The 26345-nt window shown below is 41.1% G+C and overlaps 1 protein-coding gene across 2 annotated transcripts; it reads left to right on the top strand.

The window, feature by feature from the left end:
• The first annotated feature begins 428 nt into the window (after nucleotides 1-428).
• On the top strand, nucleotides 429-26345 carry EDAR (ectodysplasin A receptor). Of its 2 annotated transcripts, none has more exons than XM_074930514.1 (11): nucleotides 429-491; nucleotides 1200-1322; nucleotides 3533-3714; nucleotides 8503-8588; nucleotides 18824-18910; nucleotides 20058-20186; nucleotides 20275-20349; nucleotides 20650-20722; nucleotides 21447-21606; nucleotides 24566-24626; nucleotides 26026-26345. In XM_074930514.1, exons 1-11 carry the CDS (start codon nucleotides 441-443, stop codon nucleotides 26343-26345), a joined length of 1347 nt encoding a protein of 448 aa, XP_074786615.1. In that variant the 5' UTR covers nucleotides 429-440. The 2 variants fall into 2 exon arrangements, with proteins under 2 accessions (XP_074786615.1, XP_074786607.1); XM_074930506.1 differs by having other exon boundaries at nucleotides 441-491; nucleotides 20061-20186.

The raw sequence follows: 26345 nt of genomic DNA, 5'->3' as shown, positions 1-26345 counted from the left end.
CAAATCTGATCTAGTGGGGTCAAGCACTAAGCAGTGTGGACACAAGCCAGGATGCTGATCCCCAGCCCTCTTTCATTTAGCGATTGAGACATAGCCCTCGGTTCCTCCATGGGAGGGTATATCAGCAAACCAAGAAGTGACAGAGCTCAGACCTGGTTCTTCTTTCAGAGATTTTCATAAATGTTGCAAGACCAGACTCCTTCATGCCATAGATCTTCTCAAAGACAGGAAAGAGATGTGCTGCAAGGGTGTGTAGTGCGTGTGTGTGTGCACGTGCACATCTCCCCCTCTATTTGTTTAGACCTCTGGGCATCACTTCCATGTAACCTTTGTCCTGCTTATGAGCCTTTCTGTTCTTATTTTGGCAACACACACAAACATTTACTCATGTTCATAAACAATCACCGATTCTATCTTTTCAGGTAAAATATCAAGAGAGCATGGCTCACCTGGGTGAACGTAAATGGACTCACGTGTTCCCTTTCCTGGTGGTAGGTATTTAGGCATGTATATGTCTCTCCAGTGTGCAAAGATAACTGGATTCTGCTTGGGTCTTTGCAAATATCTGTGAGCTGTCCTGCCACAGCTACAGATGACTTAGGGACTGAACCCCAACACAGCAACTGGTTTCCATTCAATAAAACACCTGGGCACATGCTGCTTAAACTGAGGCTGCTAGGGAGAAGAGGGAAGGAGAAGGACCCAGGATGGACAGGGACAGAAGGTGATAGAAGAGCTGCTTAGCCTGGGTGCCACATGAAGCACATCTCTATCCTGATTGAGGCCTCGGGCAGCACATTATCTCAGGTTGTTATAATTGTCCCTTGTAGTCACATTTATGAGGGCTCGTTAGAGCTGGGAAGTGTGAGGGTGCAAACTCAGGCACTTGCTGTGCAGGAGAGCATGAGAATTAGTAGGTCAGAAATCACAGCCTTCAGTATTCTGAGGAGTAGCTGTGCCAACAAGCATGAACATCACTGCTCTGAGAAACTCTTAGGAGGACCAGGTTGCTGAAAACTGTATTTGCCTGCATCCCACACAATGGCATCACTTCTGTTTCTGAGCTTTAAGGGTGTTTCATGCTGCAATGTTGGCCCAACTGCATTCTGAGCCACAGCAGCTGGGCAAGGGGAGGGGGCGAGGCATGGGGAATGAAGATGGTGGAAGTGACAGCGCTCTGAGATGCTCTCTGGTGACAGGTCTCCCTGGTGTACTCCGCCAGTGCTGAATACTCCAACTGCGGCGAGAATGAATATTACAACCAGACCACCGGCATGTGCCACGACTGCCCCAAGTGCGAGCCGGGTGAAGAGCCTTACATGGTAATTTCATCTTCTTCTGCTAGCAGGGGGACACATATTGAACACCAGATGCAAAAAACAAATGCCTTGTTACATGATGGTAATATGTGGATAAGAGAGAAAATGGGGAAGGACAGCGATGCTTAAGCAGGAGCACTCACACCTGTGAGGGTGTGGTGAGGAGTGAGGCACCATGCATGCACACCAGCAAACCACATCCCAGGAGCAGCCTGTTAAAAGTGATATTCACAGAATCACAGAATCATCTACGTTGGAAAGGACCCTGGAGATCATCTAGTCCAACCGTTCTCCTAGCACAGTTCCCACCTACAGCATATCCTTAAGCTCTAAATCGACCCGACTCTTGAACACCTCCAGGGATAGGGACTCCACCACCTCCCTGGGCAGCCCATTCCAATGCCTCACAACCTATTCTGTAAAGAAATGCTTCCTAATATCTAGTCTCAACTTTCCCTGGCAACTTGAGGCCATTCCCTCTTGTCCTATCACTTGTTACTTGGTTAAAGAGGCTCATCCCCAGCTCTCTGCAACCTCCTTTCAGGGAGCTGTAGAGGGCGATGAGGTCTCCCCTCAGCCTCCTCTTCTCCAGACTAAACACCCCCAGTTCCCTCAGCCGCTCCTCGTACAACCTGTGCTCCAGACCCTGCACCAGCTTCGTTGCCCTTCTCTGGACACGCTCGAGTCATTCAATGTCCTTTTTGTAGTGAGGGGCCCAAAACTGAACACAGGAATCGAGGTGCGGCCTCACCAGTGCCGAGTACAGGGGTAAGATCCCTTCTCTGTCCCTGCTGGCCACGCTATTGCTGACACAAGCCAGGATGCCATTGGCCTTCTTGGCCACCTGGGCACACTGCTGGCTCCTGTTCAGCCGGCTGTCAATCAACACCCCCAGGTCCCTCTCTGACTGGCAGCTCTCCAGCCACTCCTCCCCAAGCCTGTAGCGCTGCTGGGGGTTGTTGTGGCCCAAGGGCAGCCCCCGGCATTTGGCCTCTTTGAAACTCCTCCAGCTGGCCTCAGCCCATGGCTCCAGCCTGTCCAGGTCTCTCTGCAGAGCCTCCCTACCCTTGAGCGGATCAACACTCCCACCCAACTCGGTGTCGCCTGCAAACTGACTGAGGGTGCACTCGATCCCCTCGTCTAGATCATCAATAAAGATGTTAAACAGGAGTGGCCCCAAAACCGAGCCCTGGGGGACACCACTCGTGACCGGCCGCCAGCTGAATTTAACTCCGTTTACCACAACTCTCTGGGCCCGGTCGTCCAGCCAGTTTTTTTACCCAGTGAAGTGTGCGATTGTCCAAACCTTGAGCAGCCATTTTTGCCAGGAGAATATTGTACAAGTTGTAAGGTAAAAGTTTCACACACAGTCTCTGCCCGTCCATTTTAATCTCAATAGTTATTTAAAATCTGATGCTGCTGTTCCAGAATGGTGTGATAAATCGGTTAGTCTGGCGTGCTTGCTGGCCCCCCACACAGAGAATTTAATTTTGCTCTCCTGCTAAGATATTTTGGCGCTAGAAGAACTTGGATGCTTCTGCAACATTTTAAATTATGGTTCCTAAGTAACCATTTGATTTACGGCAGATAATTGTTGCTTATTAAAAAAATAAATTACTGAAATCCTGTTTGGTTTCAATGGGATAAACATCCTATTGCAAGAATTTCACACAGTTGGTAGTCCTGAACAAGTAAGTTTGAATAATAACCAGTTGGTTTTAGTTTTATTTAATCTAAACATAATGTTCAGCTGGGACATGTGAGTTCAGAGGTTATGAAATCTCATCCAAACATTGCCTTTTGTGATGTTCCCTCTGGGCTCTCCTAGCATGAAGGCAAGATTGTTGATATCCCTGCTGCAGCCGTGTTTCCCCTGTAATCTTCTCTACTTGTCAATTTTCAGTTCACTTTCCATCTGAGCAGCAACTGAAATTCACTTCCATGACTTGCTGGAATATGATATAAATAGCTATGGGGGGCCACTTTCAAGGAGTAGTACCATGCTCCGGTTCCCCTTTTGCCTCTCCAGCACAGTGTGCTGCATCCCTTCATGGCCTTTTTTAGGACAGACATTAAGGGACTAAATGACAGACTTTTTTCCCTTGGTATGACGTTGTGCCACAAAGCCGACGGGCCAGGCTATGAACATTCCCCTTTGCTAGAAGCTGGTGTACAGTGCAAGCCTGCTTGTCACTGACTTTGTGTTTTTGCAGACATGTGGATATGGCACCAAAGATGAGGACTACGGCTGCATCCCCTGCCCTTCGGAGAAGTTTTCCAGAGGAGGTTATCAGATATGCAGGCGGCACAAAGACTGTGAGGGGTTTTTTCGAGCCACGGTCATGACACCTGGTGATCAGGAGAATGATGCAGAGTGTGGTCCTTGTCTCCCAGGGTAAGGACTTAACCACAGACCTTTGCCCAAGACACTGCAAAATACTTTTTTAATGTCAAAATCTCTGACATACTCTCTTCATGTCCTAGATGACTGTAGGTACAATACTGATGAATCATGCTTTTCAGTCTCTGCTAGAACAACACACTTGAATGTTTCAAAAGCATCAGTGAATTTAGTAAATTAGATGTCGCTAATCTTACTGAAATCTCACTGAAGAAACAACGGCTGGGAATAACCAGAAAAACTGAAACTTCTCCTCTTACTAGAAGTACCCAAGCACAGGTGTGCAGTGCCATTTTAGACGCTCTCAGAAATCCAGCTTGGCCTCCAGCTGCAGCATCAGAGGGCCACCTTGTAAGTCTTGATCCATGAAGATGCCTTGAATACCCTGTAGGCTCCATGCTGGCACTACAGTGTGTTTAGAAACATCAAATGTCTCATCTGCAGATGTGACCAGCTGTCAGTTTTGTCAGTAGTTGACAGCATTAACTAACACAGCTGTTAGGTGAGATTTACCAAGGCTTAGTCTCTCAGGGTCCTTTCTAGCCAACAGAAAGGGGTCTAAAGAGCTGCTAATGTGGCTTATGTGCTGTTGTTCAGAGTCAAAACAAGTTCCAGGGCTGGCTGAAGGGGCTGTTTATTAAGTCCATCTTTTTAACCCTCTCTTATGCTCAGTATAACTGATAGTAATGGTGAGAAAGAAATTGCTATAGTGAATATGCTCGCAATATATTCTTGACTATATTACCTTTGAAAGTCTGCAAACCCAAGCATACATGTGCTTTCTCAACATTTTTTTTTTTTGGTAGGGTGAGTAAATACTGTAAAACACAACCTCACTTTACATTCCTTTTCAGACAGTGTGCCTCTTTGGTTGAGAGAGTAATTCCTACTGACATTTGGCTTTTGTGCAGCTTGTAGACCATGTATAACTCACACTACTTATAGCACAGGAAGCCCTGTTAAAGAGGCCCTGCAAGCTTCCAGGTTTATTCTATCAGTGACTCTGTGTGAAATTTTCACAGTTTACAAATAAAAGGAAGGACTCACTTAGCTGCCAACCAAGCAGACTGATGATGTGATTTGCAAAGAGCTCCCTCTTGACTTCCCCTCATACATCATAAAGAGCAAGAAAGTTAAATAGTGGCCACAGTTGGTGTTTTGCAATTTTGTCAGGACTAATGAGGTCACCCAGGTGGGAGCGGGGTGCTAGCTGAAAATAATCAGCTTGCACAGCTGGTGCTTGGGGAGTAATCTCAAAATAGAGTGTTTGCACAGGTGTAACCTGTAGCAGAAACTGGCCTACCGGAGTCTGGCTGTGTGCCACTGTGCGTGACTCTTAGGTCCTGGGACAGTTTGGCAAAGACAGCAGTAAAGGAGAAACGCTCTCTTACACTGAACTTGGAAGAGATGAAATTCTCAAGATAAATTAAATATGGGCTAAAACAAGCTCTGAAAATGCTTTGATTCCTCGTGCTACTTAAGAGACCCCAGAGGTTGCTCCCAGGCGATGGTGGGGGAAGAGCATCAGTGCATCAGAGCTGGCGAGCAGCTCCAACTGACCAGCCTCCCTTTCTCATTGCCCTCAGTGGCCCAGGGACAGCCAGGCACATGCGTGAGTGGCAGCTGGCAGAGTGCTCCCTGGCTCAGGCAGTAAACCTCAAAATGTCCCTGAGTCAATGGGAGGGAAAATTAATGTTTCCATTTTCAGAGGAATGCGCTTCCATAACAACACGCTGCAGATCTTTCCAAAGTAACAGCCCGCATTCTGTAATCTATAGGGGCATTTCATTCCTTCGCTATTTTTCACCAACTCATTAAAGCAACCTGAGGAAAAGATGAGCATGTGACACTGACCAAAAGATTTTAGACAAAACACCACTGAACTGGCAGCCTTTTCCTAGTGGCTACAAGTGCCTTTCTCTATAATTTGCTTTCAGATAGGTGCTAGATAATTATATATTTGTCCTTCTATTTTTTTCACAATTACTGATGATTAGTTTTAGGGAAGGAGACCTTTGGTACCAGAGCATGGGTCATCCACTGCTTCATGTGTCCAGATTCCCTTCCATATAAAATAGGAATAACACTGGTTGTCAAGCTCACAAAAAGCTTGCGAGGCTGTGACCAAGGGGAATGTAAAGGCCTAGTTCCAAAGCTGTGATCCTCAAAACCAAAGTTCAGCTGCCAGTGAACTCTGGAGGTGCCTAGTCCTGACCTCCTGGGACGCTGCAGGTTTCATCTTCTGCTCTTGCCCAGAAGGTCTTCCATCATGGTAAATAAAACAGGTCATGAATGTGGAAATTAGGTGCAACTCAGATTATTTCCCTCAATGGGATGATCCATTAGGTGTTCTTGGAGTGTCACTGAGATCACAGCCAACTGGGAGCAGTCACAGCAGATCACAGCAAGGGTCTCTCTAGCCTGGTCATTAATCTTCAGTAGCATCCATAAGTGGAAACCCATAAAGGAGTAAGAACAAGCCAAGTATACATGATACTGTGCTGTCCCAGCACTTATTTTCAGCTCAGAGCAAGTCTCTGGTCTCCTCAAAAGACGGAATGGCAAAGGCATAATTTTCTTTTAAACTGTAGTCAGAGATGCCTCCACTACTGACACTTCCTCTTTTTATGTGTTTGTCCATGGTTACAGCAAACCCATGTTCAATTCTCTTCTCTGATGTGTTTTAAAAGAAGGAATGAGCTCTTCTCTCTGCTTTATGAATGAAAAGGTTTAGCCAGTGAATTTCTAACAAAATAAAGTCCCTCCCTGCAGTTCTGGATAAGGCAGCAGATGCCTCCACCAATGTGCTCGTTACCTGCCTGTTGTCTCCCTGCAGACTGTCCTCTGCTAAGAACAGGCCCCCACGCCCTGGTCCCAGGTGCCCTGGTCCCTGCAGGAGGGTAGGCCTAAACCTGGGGCCAAGTCCCTGAGTGTGACGTGACACCACCAAGGTTAGCCCGAGATAAACCACCATGGTCTTAAGCAGGAAAACACTGAAGTCCATTTTTCAGTCTAGCCTTTACTCTTGGATTTTGCCTGTAACACTTCAAAATCTGAGCCTGGCAGGTGCTAAGGAAAGAGAAATAATGGGGCTTGTAGTGGAAGAGTAACACCATGAAAATACATTATTTTATTACTGGGCCACTTCTTCTTCCCAGTTAGTGATATCAAGGGATCAGATATTTCCAACATCACCTTTAGTATTTGGTGCATTGCAAAGTAGCCAGAAACACAAATCTGTTGCTGGTACTTCATGAGGGTGAAACATTAATGTTTGCAGCTGCAGAGCTTCCTACTCATGTGGGTGAACAGTTGCTTACCATGAGCATCCTTTTCAGTTTTCTTTACACATCCTCCACCATTCTGCATTGTGGTGAAAACCAAGAATTATACTACCAGCTTGATTTAATTAACTGTCAGAAGGGTTGTTTGTCTTTCCTAAACCACTGTGGCTATTAGACTGTGGATCCTAACTGTCCTGTATTTTTCTTTATAGATGTATCTTTGGCCTGCCTTTTTATTTATTTTTTTTTTTTCTGTGTGGTTTGGTAGCTATTTCCTGCTTATTTGCTAACTGCTTCACAATCTAACGTTATGCAGGCCCCCATAAGAGAGGAAAATTGAAGTTTCACTCCTGAGAGAAGAGTAGAGTGGCAGATGGGGTACAAGAGACATTTGAAGGGAAGAGTGAGAATGAATCTTTCAAAACCAGTAAGAAAGAAAGGAGGAACCATGTTCAGTTTACCTGCCCTCTGAAGTACCTTCAGACCATCCTCCTCATTGCATCTCTGCGTACTCTGTATCTGGACCCTTATTTGTAGGCTGGGTCATTCATTAGTGACCAACTGATTTTGATGGCAGTTTCAGCAGTAATTCCCTCGCAATGCATATATTTTCAGAAATAAAACATGCTACACATGCATAGACAGGTACATAAGAGCAGAAAACAGATTCCTCATTGCATAAAGTGTTTATTATGTTGAGATTCTGTCTACATAGAATGAGTTATGAGTTTATTAATTTCTTCATTAAAATTTGTAGTGATTTACAGGTGATTTGTAAAGACATATCCATAACATCAACTGTGCACGATTTTGATGTAATATACTTATTAGGTTGTCTGTGGATCCAACCCTTACATAACCAATTACCTTATTTCAACACTAACTTTATTAGCAGCCCAGAAGTTCAAATCATGAAAACCTTTCCTTCACGCTGTCATTCCACTATCAAGGACTTACTTATAAACTACACAGCAAGGAAGTAAAAAAAACCCAACCCTGTAAAACCTAATCTGTCTTCCCCTCTAAGGGTGGTGTTTTCCTGTGTTTTTTTAATTCTGATTTGGATCAGATTTGGTTCTAACAGTAAGGAGATGATTCTTATGTTGTTTGTGAAGAAAATGAGCCAACCACATCCAACTGGTGGTCTTCTCTGAGAGATTACTGCTTCAAAAAATAACATTTCCTTATTTTTAAAAATCTTATTTCAGAGCATTCTGTAAATTGCAGCTTGAACTCAGCAGAGAGAATAATGTTGTTTTAGGCAATGATACTACTTCTTGTCATGTAAGCTTGATGGTTGATTAATTGTCTTTCAGGAGCAAAAGAAGAGAAACACTGTCTCTATTCAGGCAGCTTAGAAAAAATAATCTTTGCATCAAATTGCTTATAATTTTTTTTTAGAATGATTTTATCTCAGTATAATTGGTTGCTGCTGAACCCTACTCAGTTGTAGCATATTAGTTTACACTGTTTTGCCTTATCTTGCCCTTCATTTCAGTTACTACATGCTGGAAAACAGACCTCGCAACATATACGGGATGGTTTGCTACTCATGCTTGCTGGCGCCTCCTAACACCAAGGAATGTAAGTGTTCTGCAATTTCTATTATTTTCATCTGGCTTTGACTTGGAATCATCTGGAAGCTCAATATGAAGTCTTTCAGCAATGATTATTATATTCAAACAATAAGTCCATCTCCAGTAAAGCAATTGCTGTTTCCAGCTAGCCTTGCCAACAAAAAGAGCAAATGCTGAGCATTTGGGGAGAGATCAGAACCTTTGATTTTAGGACCTGCTCCTTCACTGTGCTTCAGTTTTCATCTCTTAAGACATCCTATACAGGACTTATTATGGCTACTTAACCGGTAGGTACAGGAAGTCACAAATCTGTGTGGTTTTGTAATTCAGTTGCAGTTCAGCTATGAAGAAAATATGGGACACTGTGTAGATCCTAGTAAAGGTGCATCACACCTTTTCCTATCCTTTGATTTCAACTCATGTTGGTGTGTGGTAGTCAGCACTGATAAGAGAGATAATCCTGCAGATTTAATTGACAAAAGAAGCTGTAGTTTGCTAACTGAAAAATAATGTATATTTGTGTGTGTGACATCCTAGCAGTATCTTTTGCAGTGTGCAATGGCTTACCCATCCTCATGCCATGGAGAGGGGGGACAGCCATGTACCAGCACTGTAGGTAACCTCCCAGAAGACTGTTTTCTTCTTTAGGGGTAAAGCAAGTGAGAAAAAGAAAATGAAAAATAAGGTTCTCTCTGAATGACCAACACCCCATCAGAGAGCCTGGAGCAGATCATGAGAAAAAGCTTTAAAAAACCTCCAAACTACAGAAATGGGCAGTCCCCCAGAGAAACCTCGTGCACCTAAAACCAAAATTCTGTCCATATTCTGTTCTGGACAGATTCTTTCTTTATCATGAAAAATAATGGCAGTATTTTGCCTGCTTGATCTGAAAGCAGAGGCTGACACAAAAGTTGCCAAGCATTTATTTGTGTACATAAATAGCAATTACTGAGTTCAGATGCTGCTGAACCATGTGCCATTGGTGCTCTGTGAGCTCCTTCAAAGGAGGATAGGTTATCAACAGCTACCACCTTTCTTAAAGTGTAAGAGCTCTGATGATCTGGGGGATAATTACCACCTCACAGAGCTCCCGGTGAGCGGCAACAACCCGGGGGAAGACATGTCCCTGAACTGACTGCATACAGTTTAGCTGCTCTGTACAGCTGCTCACCCCGCTAGGCTGCAGAAACCCACCAGTCCTGAAATGTGCATTTCTGCCTGAGGAAGTGGGAGTGGGTGAGGGCAGAGTGAGCTGTGATTTTGGTGAGATAAGGTCTTCTGTATTAGAGTGTGAGGTAACGGTGCTAGGCAAGACCCAAATGTGAGATCTGGGAAGAAGGTAAAAAGGTAAGGGAAAACATGAGATTAGGAGCCTCAGTGGGAAATGAGGGTACATGGTAAGAGGAAAGGATTCATACACACCTTCTACATGCATGTGCTGGCTGGCTGCCCCGTTGGTGGGAATACATCCCTGCCTGCTGCTAGCCAATAGCCAGAAATTAATCTCTTCCTCAGCTCTGATGGTCTGTCTCAAACATGTGCTGAAATGGGTTTTTAATAGTATCAAACATGTGTAGCTTATTGATTTGGCAAGGAACTACCAGAAGATCTTATGGCTATTACTCAATTAAAAAAAAAAAAAAAATCTCTGTCTTTTATAAGATATCTGGCAGATACAATATATAATGTGCTACGTTCTGTAAGGAAGAATGAATTACACAACTGATTAACCACATGCAATTTTTAACTTGACAAACACAAGAATAAATATGTACTATCTTTGGGAGGAATTTAGGCAGGTGCATAAACTGACAAATTGACTGGGTACTAAGGTAGGAGAAAACGTTAGTTCTAGAAAGAGTAAACATTACCATTTTAATCAAGTCTATGAAACCAACCATTTGATTACAAGTATTCAAGAAGTGGGAAAGCTTCTTAAAATACAAATCCCTCAAATCACTAAACTCAGGTAATTTGGTTTATGATGTGTAAACCTCTGGACACTCTTTGGAATGGTAGCTCCCTAATCCATAGGCAATAGTTTGTACTCCAGATGGAAAATCATCCTTGCTACAGGAACATCTTGAAAGGCTCACTGTTGTTGTGGCAGACAGCATAAAATTTGGTATTAGCAAATGATGAAAAGTAAATACTTTTTATCATATTTCACTACCATCAGATTATACCAGTCAGAGCAAAGAAAGGGTGTCATGTCAGCGTTGCACAACTGCGTAATTTTTTGAGGTTTGCAAATTGCAAACTCTGAGCACATACCCTTGACGTGAGCATGCAGTTTCTATCATAGGGAGGATAGTAGCTCTTTGGAAGGAATGGTTCCTCTACGCAGAACAATTTCTGTGTAATGGTGCTCCTTGCTCATCCCTCTGGCTGTCATGGTGGAGGACCCAGAAGGCCTTAGAGAACTCCAAACGGCCACAGGCATCCTCCATTCCTTTCTTGAGACTTCCAAATAGCATTAAACAGTGTTCAGGATCTGAAACTTTGCCAGGGTGCCCCTCCCCAAGCACTGCCTTTTCTTCAAACACTCCTGCATGCAACACACTGCTGGAGAAAGGTGACCTCATGGGCCGCAAGGAAACAAAGGTGGCAAATTACTTAAAAATAGGAAACTGGGAATGACAAGCTCTGGATTTACACCTGAATCCCATTTCAGGCCTTCATTATGTTTGAGACAAGCTTGGATGGCAGTGGTGCTCTCTTTAACTGGAAAAATACCTTGCTGGGGAAGTGCCTGGCTTGCAAGTTACCGAGGGCCAGGAGAGTTAAATAGGGGGTGTGTGCTGCTACATGGAAACCTGCTCAGAGAATTTGCCTGATGAGACATTTTAGTTGGCAGAAAAGTACTTGGGTTTGATCAAAGGGTAAACAAATAGTTTTCAGCTCCAAGAGCCTGCTGTGCAACTTTCTTCTCCACAGTCAATAAACCTTGAAATGACTGAGAAGCAAGACGAACACCCTGCATCCCAGCATCTGGAAATTTTGGAGTAAAAAGGACTGGAAATGAGAAAGAAATTCCCTGATGGGCCTGTGTCACTTTTTTGGGTTTTTTTTCTCTCAAGGGACTTGGGACACAAATAGCACAAAATAGCATGGAAAAGAGGGGGAGGAGAGGGAGACATTTCACCAAAGTCAGAGATTTAATTGAGGCAAATGTATTACCAGGTTGTAGTGTTGAAACTCCCTCTCTGGACTGAGGGATGGGAGCAACAGTGTTCTGTAGTCAGGGAGGAATACAAGGCTTCAGCGGCAGCTTGTGGGCAATGAGCACCTATGGGGAAGGGGCTGCGCATACATGAGCATAAGAATGTGTGTTGTATAGCAGGAAAGCTTTTTCTTACTGGAAAAAGGGTAAACATCACTTTAAAGACTGCGTGTGTTCATATCTTGTGCACCATGAAACAACTATGTAAGACTTCTGGGCTCTCAGCATGCAGCTCCCTCAAGTCTGCTGTGTAGGAGCCTCAGGACCAGTCTGCTAAGCACAGAGAAACACAATGCCAAAACAGCTGTCCATGAAGCAGGTCATGAGCCATCAGTGACCCTTGCTGCCAGTAAATTGGGACATGATACGTCTGCGCTAAATAGCAGTACTGCAAAAAGTACAGGAGGCAGGTTTCCTATGCACATCAAATAATGACGGTAATGGGCACCAAACCACTTTAAGATGTGGCTTCCCACAGTTAATGGTGCTGGATTTTCTGTCAACACCTCTGGAACTGGAGTCACCTGAGGCCTCTGTCTACATAGAGTGTTTTTGTTATTTTTTTTTTCTTTTATCCAGTGTAAAAAGTATATGCAAATGATAGAAGATTTAAACCTACATGGAGTTTCTCTGGTAGAGAGGTACAGTTACTGCTGGAAGAGATTTTGTCTTTTAGCAGCTGCAGTTCTCTATCAGTTTATGCATATTAACTCCTCTCTTCAAAACATCTTTGATGTTTGCCATTCCAGTTCAAAAATAATGGAGGAAAATGAAACCAAACTCCACTACAAAAGCCTGAAGAACATTTACTTTGAAGTTGTATTTACACAATTACATCTAATATGCAAATCCTTGTCCACTCACAAATTATGGATCTAGAGAACTTCAGCAACTGACTGAGAGTTTTCTTTTTTCATCTGTTTATATTCATACATGTGCATGGGCACAAAATACTGTTATTTCCTCTTACCTTTTTTGCTGGTTGTATATATGAAAACAGATGTGATAATCAATCTGTGTAAGTTCTTAAGTCTCACACCCACCAATGATAGCTTAGGAAATTTATTTTTTTTTAAAAAAAGAGAAAGGAGAGAAAGGAAAAAAAGGAAAAACAACAAAGGAAAACAAATAGTTATTTTTTTAATTACCACAGAATAAATAGCATCTAGAACATAAAAGAGTATTTTTATTGTTGTATCATTAGAATCTGAAAAACAACTAAACAGATGAGAAAGAACAATTGACTAATGAGCTGATGGCTTCATGTGACTAGCTGTAATCAGGGGGTCACTTCCATACCCATGTACTGAAGACCGAGACCTCAGCCTCTTTAATTGAAATGCTTAACACAAACAAGCCTAATGCCAAAACCACTTTTCACTTGTATTAGTGAAAAATAATTATTTCAGAGATTTTATTTTAACTCTCTATTCTTTGTAATATCACTGATTTTTTTTCCTTGCCAGTTTTGTCCTTTTGAAATATGATCAACATCAGGACTTTTTTTCCTTCTGTTTCACATTATGCTTACAAATGAATAGGCTTGTTAGCTAGAGCTAACAAACTTTTCTTTCTTTCTTTCTTTCTTTTTTTTTTTGAGTTGTTTGATCTCTGAACACCCCATTCCTCTTCACATGTGGGATGGAGAAATGTTAAAGGAGGTGCTTTATTGTTCACTGGTGGTATGGCCCAATTCTCATCCCCTTAGGGTTTGCCTATATTAGGAAAGGACAAATTTGGTCAGCCTCAGCCATAAACCTTCAATGAGAGAGATCTGAGAAGCAAATATGGAGTTTGTTGTCTTCAGTTGCTGGGAAAACTGGGCCCAGGTATCACTCAGGAGGACATCTGGTCCCAGTGCAGTTCTGAAAGAAAACTCCAATGACTTTGATGTTTTCACCTCTGCCAGAGCTGCAGCTCCCACAGAGAGCACCACCCACCCGTGGGAGACACTGCAGGTTTCTGCAGCATCACTCTGCCCAGGCTCATGAGCTGCAGAGCTGCAGGCTTTCCAGGCTGCAGGGTCCGTTCCCTTCCTTCCCATGCTCTGAAGTCACCGTGATAAGGTTTAAACAGCAATTATCCCCTTCATGTTGCACAGAGGAAGAGGCGATAACACTGAATTCCTGGACAACATAGGCTTAGTTCATGAAGCGTGTGCCTGTGACCTTCCAGTACTGTGCAATGATTACAGCTCCCAGTGAATCCTAAACAAAACGTCACCAGAAGCAAATAAATTGTCAGACTAAGGCCACATGGCCTATAATCATCACCCCTTCCTTGCCCCGGCAAAATGAAAGAGAAATAAAATAGTTAAAAGACATTACAGAGAGCACAACAACATAAAGTATTTCTTTCTGTGTGTCTGAGCAGTTGCGGTTACTTAGAGTGAGAATGACCAGATCGAAAATAAAAGTCTGGGGGAACTATGCTATCACTATTTTTAGAAGGTTCAATCTCAGGAATTAATTTACTTCATGCTCTTCCTGGTTTAATTTAAACTACTTACACTAACTGAAGAATCTACCTGTGGCTCCAAGAAACAGTAACTTGTCTCATACTATCCTTTATGTCCTCTGAAAATAAAAGACAGTAAAATAAAGAGCACTCAGGCAATCCTCCATTGTCTAGGATATGCTCTGGTATCAGTGATTTGCAATATTTTCAGTTCGTTAATGTTTGATTACTGAAGTCATATGTAAGATGCTTTAGAGAGTGGCTTGGCTTTTACTGCTGCTTCAGCTTCCATGACTTCCCAAGTGCACAGGGTTTCCACATGAAGTGTTGTTTCCTTAAGTTTGAAAGCAAACCTTTCGTGTAAGTACCTGAATACAGATTTATATTAATTCGAAAATTTTGACCTCTGCTATATATATATATATATATATATATATATATATATATGTCTTTATTTATGACTAGGTTTAGTTATAATGCAGTTTTTGATTACTTTGTCAGCTATAAATTGTCTACCTTTATTGAATTTCAACTCAGTATAATTTACGTTTCATCTCCTATTCCAGGCTGCTAGTAATTTATTTGTGCATGTGCTTTATCGTACTTTGCTCCTGTAAAACAATCCCAATGAGGCACTTGCAGCTCAGCTGGCAGTAAGGAGTATGAGTTGCCATTCATAAATGGACCATGGCTGTGAGAAGAGGGATGCATAGGGAGAAAGCAAGATGCACTCAATGGCAAAAAATAGATACATACACACAAAGACATTTTTAAAACGCTTCTTATTTCAGGATCACTCTGACAGTCTGTCGTATACACACTTTGGGTATTTTTACAGTATGTTATTAAGTATTAAATAAACTTCAAAAAAAGCTGTTGCTAGCTATGTGCAGCAGTCCTTTGCATGGACCAGTAAGCTGACACCCACAGTAACATATGTCAGGAGCACATATGGTCTCCTACTGTACCAGATTTTATTCACTCACAAACACTTGCAAGGGGGCATGTTGGTAAAACCTCCCCTCCCTCTGCCCTCCTCCTCTCACAAATCTGGTAGGTTTCTGTTACTTCTTATCATCAGTCTGTCTCAAGAGACATGAACAACTGTAATAGTCCTGTTACATAAAGCACAAAGATTATCTGAAACCAACAAAAATTTATTCTGTTGCCCAGCATTTGTTCACTATGAGTTCAATGGCAATTTAAGTTAAAGCTCTATTTTGAGTTTAAAACCCCACAAACATTCAAATGTGAATACAAATTTGATTGTTCTTTTAAGCAGTACGTATGGGGTTTTTAATGAAATTGTATTTAGACTTCAAGGAAGGCATACCTAAATTATAATTTTTGAATAAGAACATTTATAATGCAAGAGCTGACCAACCTTCTAGTGATAAACTTTTTTCCTAATGTCTTTATCACATTCCTACAGTATTACTTACAGGTGTCTAGGAATATAAACCATGCTTTTGCACAGCTATATTACAGCCATCAGTCTTTTTTTGTGCTTAAAAGAGAGCTGTTTCCATATGTTGTGCTGTAGCACCTTAGGATGTCTCTGCCTGAGCTATATCTAAGTCTTTAACAATTATCTAAGTGTCATCTATATTGAAACCAGAATTAATAATGTGATTGGGATGCAAAACTGGATGTGCGCAGGAACAACTGACGTTGCAGTCATGGTGTAGTGCTGGACTGGGAAAAGGCGGCAGCTACGAGTTGTGTTCACAAAAAAATCATATGAACTGAACTTCTGCAGAAGCTGGCATTTTTGGTTCCTCTTGTAGTGCAGGTGCATGAACTGGCACTTTCTTCTAAGCCACATCTAAAGAAAAAATCTTGGCTCATAATGAATATGCCAAATTATTAAATTTGATAATAGGCTTAAAATATGCGTAATGACTAACTTCCACCTAGGCATATGTAAAAGGCCATCACGTTCTAGCATCAGCCTTGATTTTGCTACCAAAGGCACTACAGAACAAATTCCCATGCAAAGAAAGTTCTGCACGTAGACTCTGGAGCTGAAGGTGCTCACTGTTGTGCATGGGAGAGATGTGTGTGTGTGTGTGTGTGTGTGTGCGTGCGTGCACACACACATGGCATGGGCAACATACTGTATCCTGACGTGGGTTAGAGCTGGGTGAAGTGTGACAATGATGCTGAATAAAGAACCAATGACCTTCCTCCTTACCATTCCTGTGCTGCTGCATGACTTCCCACCTTGGAAGCTTCTACTCCCTTTCACACACTGCTGAAAAGCATGAGAGTAACAATGCCAAATGATCGAAAGATTGATTAGGCACAAATACCTCAGTGACTACATATTTCAGACGAAGGAAAAGAGAGAGTGGAGAGTTTGATAAAACTTGCTTCTGGAGGAGACGAGCTGAAGCTTGTTAGATAAACTCCACACAGGCAAAGCAGCATGGCTTGCTTGTGTTAACTGAAAGGGAGTGTAAGAAAAGCTATTGTTGACTTGTTGCAGCTTGCAAGGAAGGACTGTGCAGAATTACAGTCAGCTGTAATTGGATTTGCCATGGGAACTGCAAGAATAGGCGTAAGCCTGGTAGCTGTGGACATGAAGAAAAGTATTAGACTACACCATTGGCCATTTACTGAATTTCCACTGTTGTCCATCCATGATGAGTACAGAGGTTGAGACCAAGGATGATTCACTTCAGTTCTGTGAAGAATTGCTGAAAATTTAATGAATTACCTGTCTTTAATCTCTACTACATGCAGATGACATCTTCATCTACTGATATCTAGATGGTCTACTGCTATATTGCAGTTTCTGGAGCTTGTAACTAATTCTTCTTAGAAGGAAGTCTGTCCAGAGAAGGGACCAGAGGCAAGACTTGCATAATCTGCCTGTCATTTACATAATATGAAAAGCATCTGAATTAACAAATTAGTATATTTAAAAGTTATGAAAACACTTCTTCAGTCTGAAAAAAACCACCAAATTATAATAAATGAATCCATTTCCTTCCAACAAATGAGGTTTGAAAGAAGTTTTACCATTGTTAAAGAAAATTTCTTTTGAAGACATCTGCAACTCATATTTTGTGGCCACTTTAAATGTACATTTCTCATTCACGACATGCAGCCATGTTTTATGTTAGGTAATACTTTTTTTTTTTTTTCTCTTTAGAAAACAGTTCTCTTAATTTAAAAAGCATGTATATTGCTTTGTTTTTAACTATGGAACATTTCTCAGACCACTTAATTTCCTGTCAGGTTTACCTGATGGGTTTAATTTCTCATTGACATGGTTAGTTCTCAGCTGCTCTAGTTGCCAAACTAGCTTGTGGAGCCGTGTGCTGTGTGCACCTTGCCAGATGACTGGGACAGTCTTTTACCTTTAGGTCTGCTGAACTTGTCACTGGACTTTTTCCATAGACAGCTAATACAAAGCAGGATGGATTTCATACCCCCCTCCGAGCCAGAAGATGTTTTTCAGTGTCTGTTGATAGTCGCTGTTTGCATTACCTGCTTATTAAAGTTTATTTGAGAATTATTTATTTGATATTAAAGCTTATTTGAGAATGAAGAGAATATTTTCTCCCTACCCTGATGTTTTTATTCTGTTTTGGAGTGCTATGCCAGCACCATCCTGTATGAAAGCCTTCACATCAACAAACTTACTCCCAATAATATGCAGTATTGTCTGGCATTGTCAAAGTATGTTAATTTATTAACATACTTGGTTTACTGCTTTGAAAATTTGGTGTATGACACCATCTGAAAGATTAACTTTTAAACTTAACTGTAGAATTTAGACATGGAAAACCCTATTGGACAGTCTCACTCCTCTGCCGGCATGAAGTATTCCTTTAAGGTCTTCATTTTACTTTTTTTGTAAATTTCCCACCTCCCCAGAATATGGATTTGGACTGACAGGGGGAATGATAAGAAATGTACTGCCTAGCTTGATTGCAGGAAATTCTAATATTCCCTTTTATGATAGTACAGCTCCATGAAACATAAAAGCATTCAATACTATTATTTGTCACCTTTTCTAGGCTGTCTTGTGGGGTCATGAGGGTTTGCTTACCATCAGAGTTTCACAGTGATCCTGCTAGTGAAGGTTGCTTGTGACGAGCACAAATTTTATGAATCTACCAGCTGGGACTTGGGGTCTGCAGCTGCAATTAATGGAGTGGGGATTGTAAACAGTTTGAATCATCAGCTGGATCCTGGAAAACTTTCTGCTATTCAGGACAGATCTGTAATATGGGAATCTATGTATAACAGGTTGGACCTGCCTGTGTCTGAAGACGCTTGGGCTTTTTCTAAGTTCATAACCATTCAGGAGCTTTGACTTCTTCCACTCCCTCTAGATGTTATGCAGAAATGTAGCCTGCAACACAATTTTCAATGTGCCAGAAATGCATATTGGGATTAATAACATTTCAAAAACTGACAGGTTCATGGGTTCTTTGCTAATAAATGGGAAGCACAATCGAGAGTAAAGGCTCTGTTTATTTGGGCCAAGATATTCCTTTAACGGGACAAAGTAACCATAGAAGTTCATTGCATTTCTGCTTATATTGCAGGTGCAGGGGCTACCTCTGGCATTTCAGCCATTTTTCCAAGTACCTCTGGCACAAGCACTTTCTCACCTTACCAGCATGCTCACAAAGGTAAGAAAGCATTTACAGATTCAATTTAGCAGCTGTTTGTTTTGAAAATGGCATCAATAAAGTGCAATGAAACTGAATATACCTATTGTGAATTTCATTGCCACTATTTTCAGATTTCTAAAAATGTTATTAAAAATAATTCAGAATGAATTTTTATTGGTTAATCAACACCACTGTTTTAGTCAGATGGACATAAAATGGATTTGAACTCTACTTAGTAATGCCAGCAATAAATTCAGCTCATTATTTGTAGTCATACAGAAGTGGCACTGTGCTACATCAAAGCTTAGCCTAGACTGGTGGAAATAATTTAATGCACAAATATGGCCAGTCTTAAGCTAACACAAACAGTTCTCCAGCACAGTTATTAGGTTTTAAAATTATGTGAACCTGAGAAGACACAACAGGAAAAATTCAGGTAATGAGGTACTAACAATGCTGATCTTCCTGGTATTGTCTGTAAACATGATCGTGAGGATCATGTTTTCAGAAAAATTAAGTTTTCATGCATTTTAGCATATCTGTAATTTACTGCATCCTCTTGTGGCTTTTCAGCTCTGATCTTTTGCATCCAAATTCTGCTTCTGATTACCTTTTCATATATCTTATTTTAAATTCACCTTCTAGCCATGCTGCATTTTAAGTCTCTGTTAGAAAAACATCAGTTCTTCTACATGTGCATTTTGTTCTCCTTTTTACTGCAAAGCTTTTGAGGCAGCCATAGTTATCAGCAGCCAATTTATCTCCCATCCCATTTGTTTATTGATTTTTTTTTTTTTCTTTTCAATGCTGTTTCCCAGAATACTGTGTTAGGAAATCTGCTATTCTTGCTTACATACAGCTTCCTATATTATTAGTAGATAATATAATTTCCTACATCTTTGTATCTGATGGATCATGTCATCAGATATTTTTAATGAATGCTGTTAACTGGTTAGTACAGCATAAATGTCACGATTTTGAAAAACTGTTACTTAATTTGCCTTTGAGATGTAACACTAAGTTTTTTGATGCTTAACAAGTAACTAAGGCTCAGATCAATTAAATGAGTATACAAAATGTAAGTGTAGAGCAGACCACAAACTGTTAACTATTCTCTGATCCTAAGAGTTGCTCCTTCATGAAAACACTTTCTTGTTTATTCCAGCAGATCTTTCTGGACAAGGACATCTGGCTACAGCTCTTATAATTGCAATGTCTACCATTTTCATAATGGCTATTGCCATTGTCCTCATCATTATGTTTTACATTGTGAAAACAAAACCTTCTGCTCAAGGTAATTGTTCAGCACATGAAATTCTAGCTGCAAATGATATTTTTAGATAGCTTCTGAGAATAATTAGTGTTATATTTTTATATTCTAGCCTGTTGCAAGAGCCACTCAGTAAAAAATGTTGAAGCTCAGGCTAACACACAAGAAGAGAAGAAAGAAGTGCAAGGTATAAGTTGCTTTAGTTTTGCTTTTTTTGTCCAAGACATTGGGCTTAATTACTCTTAATGCATTTCTCTTAATTACAATTTCTCCTTTGAATTGTATGAAATCAACATCAGTTTACTAAAGAATTGTGTATAATAGTTTTTGTACTTCCAGAATGTCATTTAATCCTCCAATAGCAATTAAAGAGGTGACAGAGAGATTTATGTTTGCGGCAAAGTTGCCCGCAGAACCAGCTCCTGAGACAAAACACTGCTTTGGAAACTCATTGCCAATTTAAATTTCTCTAATTGTTGATCTGCAGATAATGTTGTGATATTCTCTGAGAAAGAAGAGTTTGAAAAACTTACAGCAACTCCAGCTAAGGCTGTTAAAAGGTGGGTAAAAGATAAACATAGTTCTAGTTTGACTGAAGTGGGGGAGGGACATAGTCACCATTCATCCTGGTACAGAGGAATACAAGAAGAACAAATTAGATGGATATGCCGGTAGTTTGCTGCACCGGGGAAAATACCAGATGCCTTAGTAGGCTTTTCCCGCTCTGCTTTCTAAGAGAGGATGGCAGATGTTACCAAAGAGAAACCTGTGTCCTCCTCACTCCCTCTGTGACCAATCCATCAGTTCTTGGGGCTCCATTTCCCCTTTTGAGAGGTCCAGTTTTGGGACCTAAGTGCTGCTCTCACATACACGCCCTTAGTAAGATTCCTCTTCACTTTTAGGCAGGAGGAGTAAAAATAGATGCTCCAGGTCTTAAGGAAACTCCTTGTCCATAGCACCATCTGAGTGGCATGGTGTGATAGTTTCCCTCACCTTGTGTCTGCCTGGAAGGCAAACCTGGCTGCGTAACACAATTAAGGTGGGATAAACACTGTCCTCAGTTGGAAGACCCCTCTATAAAAGGATTCTTGCAAGCTGTGCATGACTGTGTAACTTGGTGAGCATCGTACACACACCCTGGATAGGTGATTGCAGTTACATTCACAGGATTTCAGAGGAAAGATATTTTAAAAAATGGAAGACACTTTAGGATGGCAAAAAGGAGATGGTTTGAGTCAACCTATGAGAGGCTTCACTAAGATAACCATATCCTTCATTTTACAGTGAAAATGATGCATCCTCTGAGAATGAACGACTTTTAAGCCGTAGTATGGATAGTGATGAAGAAGCTGCAGTTGACAAGCAAGGGACTCCAGAGAGATGCTTGTTATCTTTAGTGCATTTGGCCAGAGAGAAATCTTCTACAAGCAATAAATCAACTGGGGTAAGGCTGTTTCAAAATTCAAAAATTGAGAGCATTTTTGTGTTGGTTTGTGTTTGTGGGGTTTTTTTTAAGAAAACAATATACAAATTATCACCCCCCAAAATGCATTATAGCGCAGATCAGACAAATTTACAAGAGCTTCTCCAGAAAATGTATTATAGAATCTCCTTTGCATAGCAACATATATACGCATATATACTGTTCAGGGCTGAAAAAGCCTATTTCCTACATGAGCAATAACTTTGCTTTTTTGAGTATTACATTTTATAGTCTAAAGAAAGAAAAACCAAATAACAGCAAACCCCCAGTATAGCTATCTCTAATATAACCAACCCCGATGCTATGTTTACCACAGAAAATCCAAGACAGAAACATAATGTAGCAGCATGGCTGGATTTACACAACAACATAGCATCTGAGTACCTTGACCCAGTAGCATTGGTATTTCCATGGTACAGACTTTTCAATAATATCCGGTGTTGTGCTGGCTTTTGTGTATAATTTTGAAAAACACACATGTGGTTTGAAGGTCACTCCTGTGCTCTGAAGGACACTGTAAATCCACTGTTTGTGGATTGTTCTTCATGCTAAGCGTGTACTGCTCAGGGCATTTTATCTCACTTGGAGTATTTCAAGGCATAGTTAAGGCCACACCTCACCCACACAACTTAGTTTATATGAACATGAAACTGTCCTTAGAAAATGTATCTCCTCAGATATTTTTAATGGTTTTAGTACTTAAAAAATAATTTTAAAAGTGGCAATAGCTAGGACAGAATTGCATCATTAATATCAAACATCAGCTATCTTTTAAGAATAAAAAGGTTTGAAAATGCATCTTTTTATGTTTACATGTTTTAAATCATTGGGATGGTTCAGCTCAACCTTTCTAAAACAGCCTATTTTTCAGCTGAGACCAGACATAGGAAGTCTCAACACAAGAGATGTTTTTGTAGTTGTAGACAGTTAGGACTATCTGAAATAACTTACTACTCACATTTTAAAATTCAATTTTCTGAGGCGTCTATAAATATTTATCATATTCTGTATGCACTGGCTTGAAATTTTATAATACAAGTTGGGTAGGCATAAGAAGTGGCTTACCTTTTAGAGACTATATGTAATAGATATGTTCTCCAGAATGATTTAGAAACACGTAAGCACACCAGACACATGAGCTATTTCCTCAAGACTTTCTGTTCTAACATACTTCTCATGGACTGAAGTCTGTAGACAAGGCTGAAGACAAACTTTTTGAATGCAGGTGCAGATTGCATCAAAATCCTCTGCTCCATACCTAATATTTCACAATTAAGCCAATTGCCAGAAGTTAGAAAAGCAGTAATTTGCTTCAGGTTGGAGATTAAGTAACATTTCTAATACAAGAAAGTGTATTAAGTAGCTATTGGACAAGGGTAAAGAAAGTTAGAGGTTTGCTCTTAACCAGGTCTTAACCAAGTCTTAACCAAGTCTGCCCCTTCCTAGTTAAAACAAAAACCATTACACAATGAGCTACCACACGGGGAATCATCAGGCTCAACTTTACCTGTTTGCTTTCAGCATAAACTCTACAAGTCTCCCTCTGGTGAAAAGGGGGGAAACTGCATAAATCTCTATGGACATGGAATTATTTAACCATCCTCCTTGCCCTGAAAATGAAAGAAGAAAATAAGCATCTAATAGTTTGCTTAGGGGGAGATTTAATAAACCCCATTAAAAGAAAATTTCCTGTTTGTAAGTTTCTAAAACAGCTAATTCAAGCCTACAATAGCAACACAACTTATTAAGCACATGTAAATTATACCAAGAATATGTGAACAACAATAAGTGTTTGCCTTGCGTTGCCCTGCAATACGACACAGTTGCACAGCATCTGTGCCTGCGAGACAGGCTTCGGGTGGGGCAGCCACTTTGTGGCCTCCAGCTGCAAGTCTGTTAATCCAAATCACTGATGTGCCTTGCCCTTCAGAGCCCAAATCAAATGAGGAAAATCTTTCCACAAAACAAAATACAGAAAGCAGAGCTTTTTTTTTTTTTTTTCTAGCCTGGTTTGCAGTGAAAAGTGGCAAATTTGCGGAGATACTGCTAGAGTCCTATCAAAAAGACATCTTTTCAGAAAGCTCAGTCCTAATGAGAGCTGGCAGAGGGATGACAATTCCAGTCCTTGAGAACTCATGACATTTTGACATTTGTTTTCACTCTACATTGAATCCAAAGCCAAACCTTGACAATATGTTTGCCAAATGAAACTGTATCAAAATGTCCATTTTCAGCCTGGAAAATGTCAGTTTTTCAGTCTGAGTTTCTTTCTTGTCAAAAATTACTAGAGCACCCTGGACCTCAAATTTTCCCCATCCAAAGCTTCACTGGTTGTTTTGTTTTTTTTTCTATCTGTAAAATGTTTCAGATTCAACCAGGCAATATATCATGGAAGAAAATAGAGTTAATTAGTAATGCACTAAGCAGTCCATTGTCAAATGACAGAAAGGAAGATCCCCTCCTCTACAATCCTCTTAGATTACTGGAAGAAGGCAATTTTAGTCTGAATTTAGTTCCCTGCAGCCAGTTCTGTCCTGTTTTACCTGGACTTCCCTGCATTAATTGTCTGGCTGCATGCGTGGTGTTGGATTTGTCCTCATTGACAGAAGTTTGCTTGGGTCTGGAAGAGAAATAAAACATATGAACACTTGGAGCAGAAAAGTAATTGATCTGAAGATCAAAGACTAAAAGATGGAAAGAAAGATATCTAGCAGTGGAAAGTGAAATCAGAAATAGGTTTATGCTTCACAGAATAATTGCTGTGTCCTTTTCTTTGAGTCTTCAAAAGGGACCCTTGAGGACATTATGTGATAACCCCTAGCACCATGAAATGAAGATCTCCCACAGGTTTTCCACTGCTGTCTGCTAATTGTTTATTCCTGTGACTGAAAAATTAATGAAATAAACCTCTCTCATTTAGATTCAGAGTCGAAGGAAAAAGATACTTGACGTGTATGCTAACGTATGCGACGTTGCAGAAGGTGAGTGTACTTAACTTGCACCTCTACTAACAGCACAAAATTAGATTGCAAGCATTTGCTATAAAATAAGAAAAGCCTCAGCCTTCCTATGGAAAGTAGAAAGTCCAAACCCAGAAAAAACACGCTCTAGGCAGATTTGTACTCACTTGCCAGGAAGGCCGGTGGTGCCCTGACCCCAGAGCTGCCCAGGGCTAAAGCATTCCACAGCATCTCTCCAGGTGTGTGCATGGGCTTCCTTCCTATGGAGAGCAGGAAGGGTCATGTTGGGTTGTATGGGAACACGTACACAGACCAAGTTGCAGAGAAGCACTCTCTTATTCCCCATCTACAGGAAACTGGTTTGATTTCTTGTTTAGTCCTTTGGATAACAGATAAAAAGGTAGTTCCAAATATGAAAGTGTGATTTGGGGAGGGTCAGGACTGAGGCTAAGAAACAAGTCTTGACCTACTCTGCTTCTCTAAAGCCTGTCCACTTCTCACAACAAAAAGTGGAGTTTCTGTGTTTTAAGTGTTTTAACCCTCTTTAGCACTTGACTTACCTGGACTGTTTTGACAGAAGCGACATGAATTAATCTCCCTGCAGAACGGGAGACATGACTGCATTTACTTCCCTACACACAGACACACACCTTGTGTGTGTGTGTACGAGTTTTCTGTGGTTCAGGGAACTCTATCTCCCACCAAATTACTGGTGTTGATTATGAAGCAGGAAAACTACAGAAGCAAAAGACTAGTTTTGGAAAAATGCTGTCACTGGTTCTCTCCTCTGTTCTGTGACCATGGATATATAGCAAAAATGTCCAGGAAAAAAATAGCTTTTTCCCCACAGGATGAGTGTTAAATCCTCTCTAGAGATTCAGTGATAGTAATGACAATCGAGCAGTTGCAGGGACTTTTATGCTTGGAAGCATCTGGTGTCATTCCTTCACCTCACTCCTCACATTCCTACAAGGGTAACTTTCAATTACAGAGATGTTACAGCAGCTGCTAGTGACAGACTCAGGGAAGGGTCAAAGCTGTCTCTTGAGCTCAAACACTGTGCCTGATGTGCAGAGGTGTGTTAATGGAGCTGCTCTCTAGAGATTTGGTTGCAATATACTTTTTCTAACAGCTAGTAAATTGTTGAAGGAGGGGGCAGTGCCATGGGAATTCATACAACTCATCTAATACTTCTTTCCCAGACAACTTTTTACCCTAATTATTGTACCCTACTGTCACTAGGAAGAATTAATTTGGTACTATACAGTAATAATTTCAGAGCTAGACATAGCTATCATGGACTATCACTTAAAGATTTTAGCTGCACTTGTGGCTGACAGTATATACTCTAGTACTTGAATAACTTGAATAGGCAAACTTGTGCACAGAGCCATCTGCCAATAAACACCTCACTTTGCAGGTCTGAGCCCTACGGAGCTGCCATTTGATTGCCTGGAGAAGACCAGCCGAATGCTCAGCTCGACCTACAACACAGAAAAAGCCATAGTGAAAACGTGGCGCCATCTTGCCGAGAGCTTTGGACTGAAGAGAGATGAGATAGGTGGTATGACAGATGGCATGCAGTTATTTGATCGCATCAGCACAGCGGGTTACAGCATCCCAGAACTGCTAACCAAACTGGTGCAAATCGAACGGTTGGATGCTGTTGAATCCTTGTGTGCAGATATTCTGGAGTGGGCACAAGCAATGCCTGCTCCTGAGCCAGCAGGGACATCCTGA

This window comes from Athene noctua, chromosome 1, assembly GCF_965140245.1.
Source record: "Athene noctua chromosome 1, bAthNoc1.hap1.1, whole genome shotgun sequence".
Classification (NCBI taxonomy): domain Eukaryota; kingdom Metazoa; phylum Chordata; class Aves; order Strigiformes; family Strigidae; genus Athene; species Athene noctua.
The sequence above is the reverse complement of the archived record's forward strand: the minus strand, read 5'-3'. Positions and strand labels throughout refer to the sequence as shown.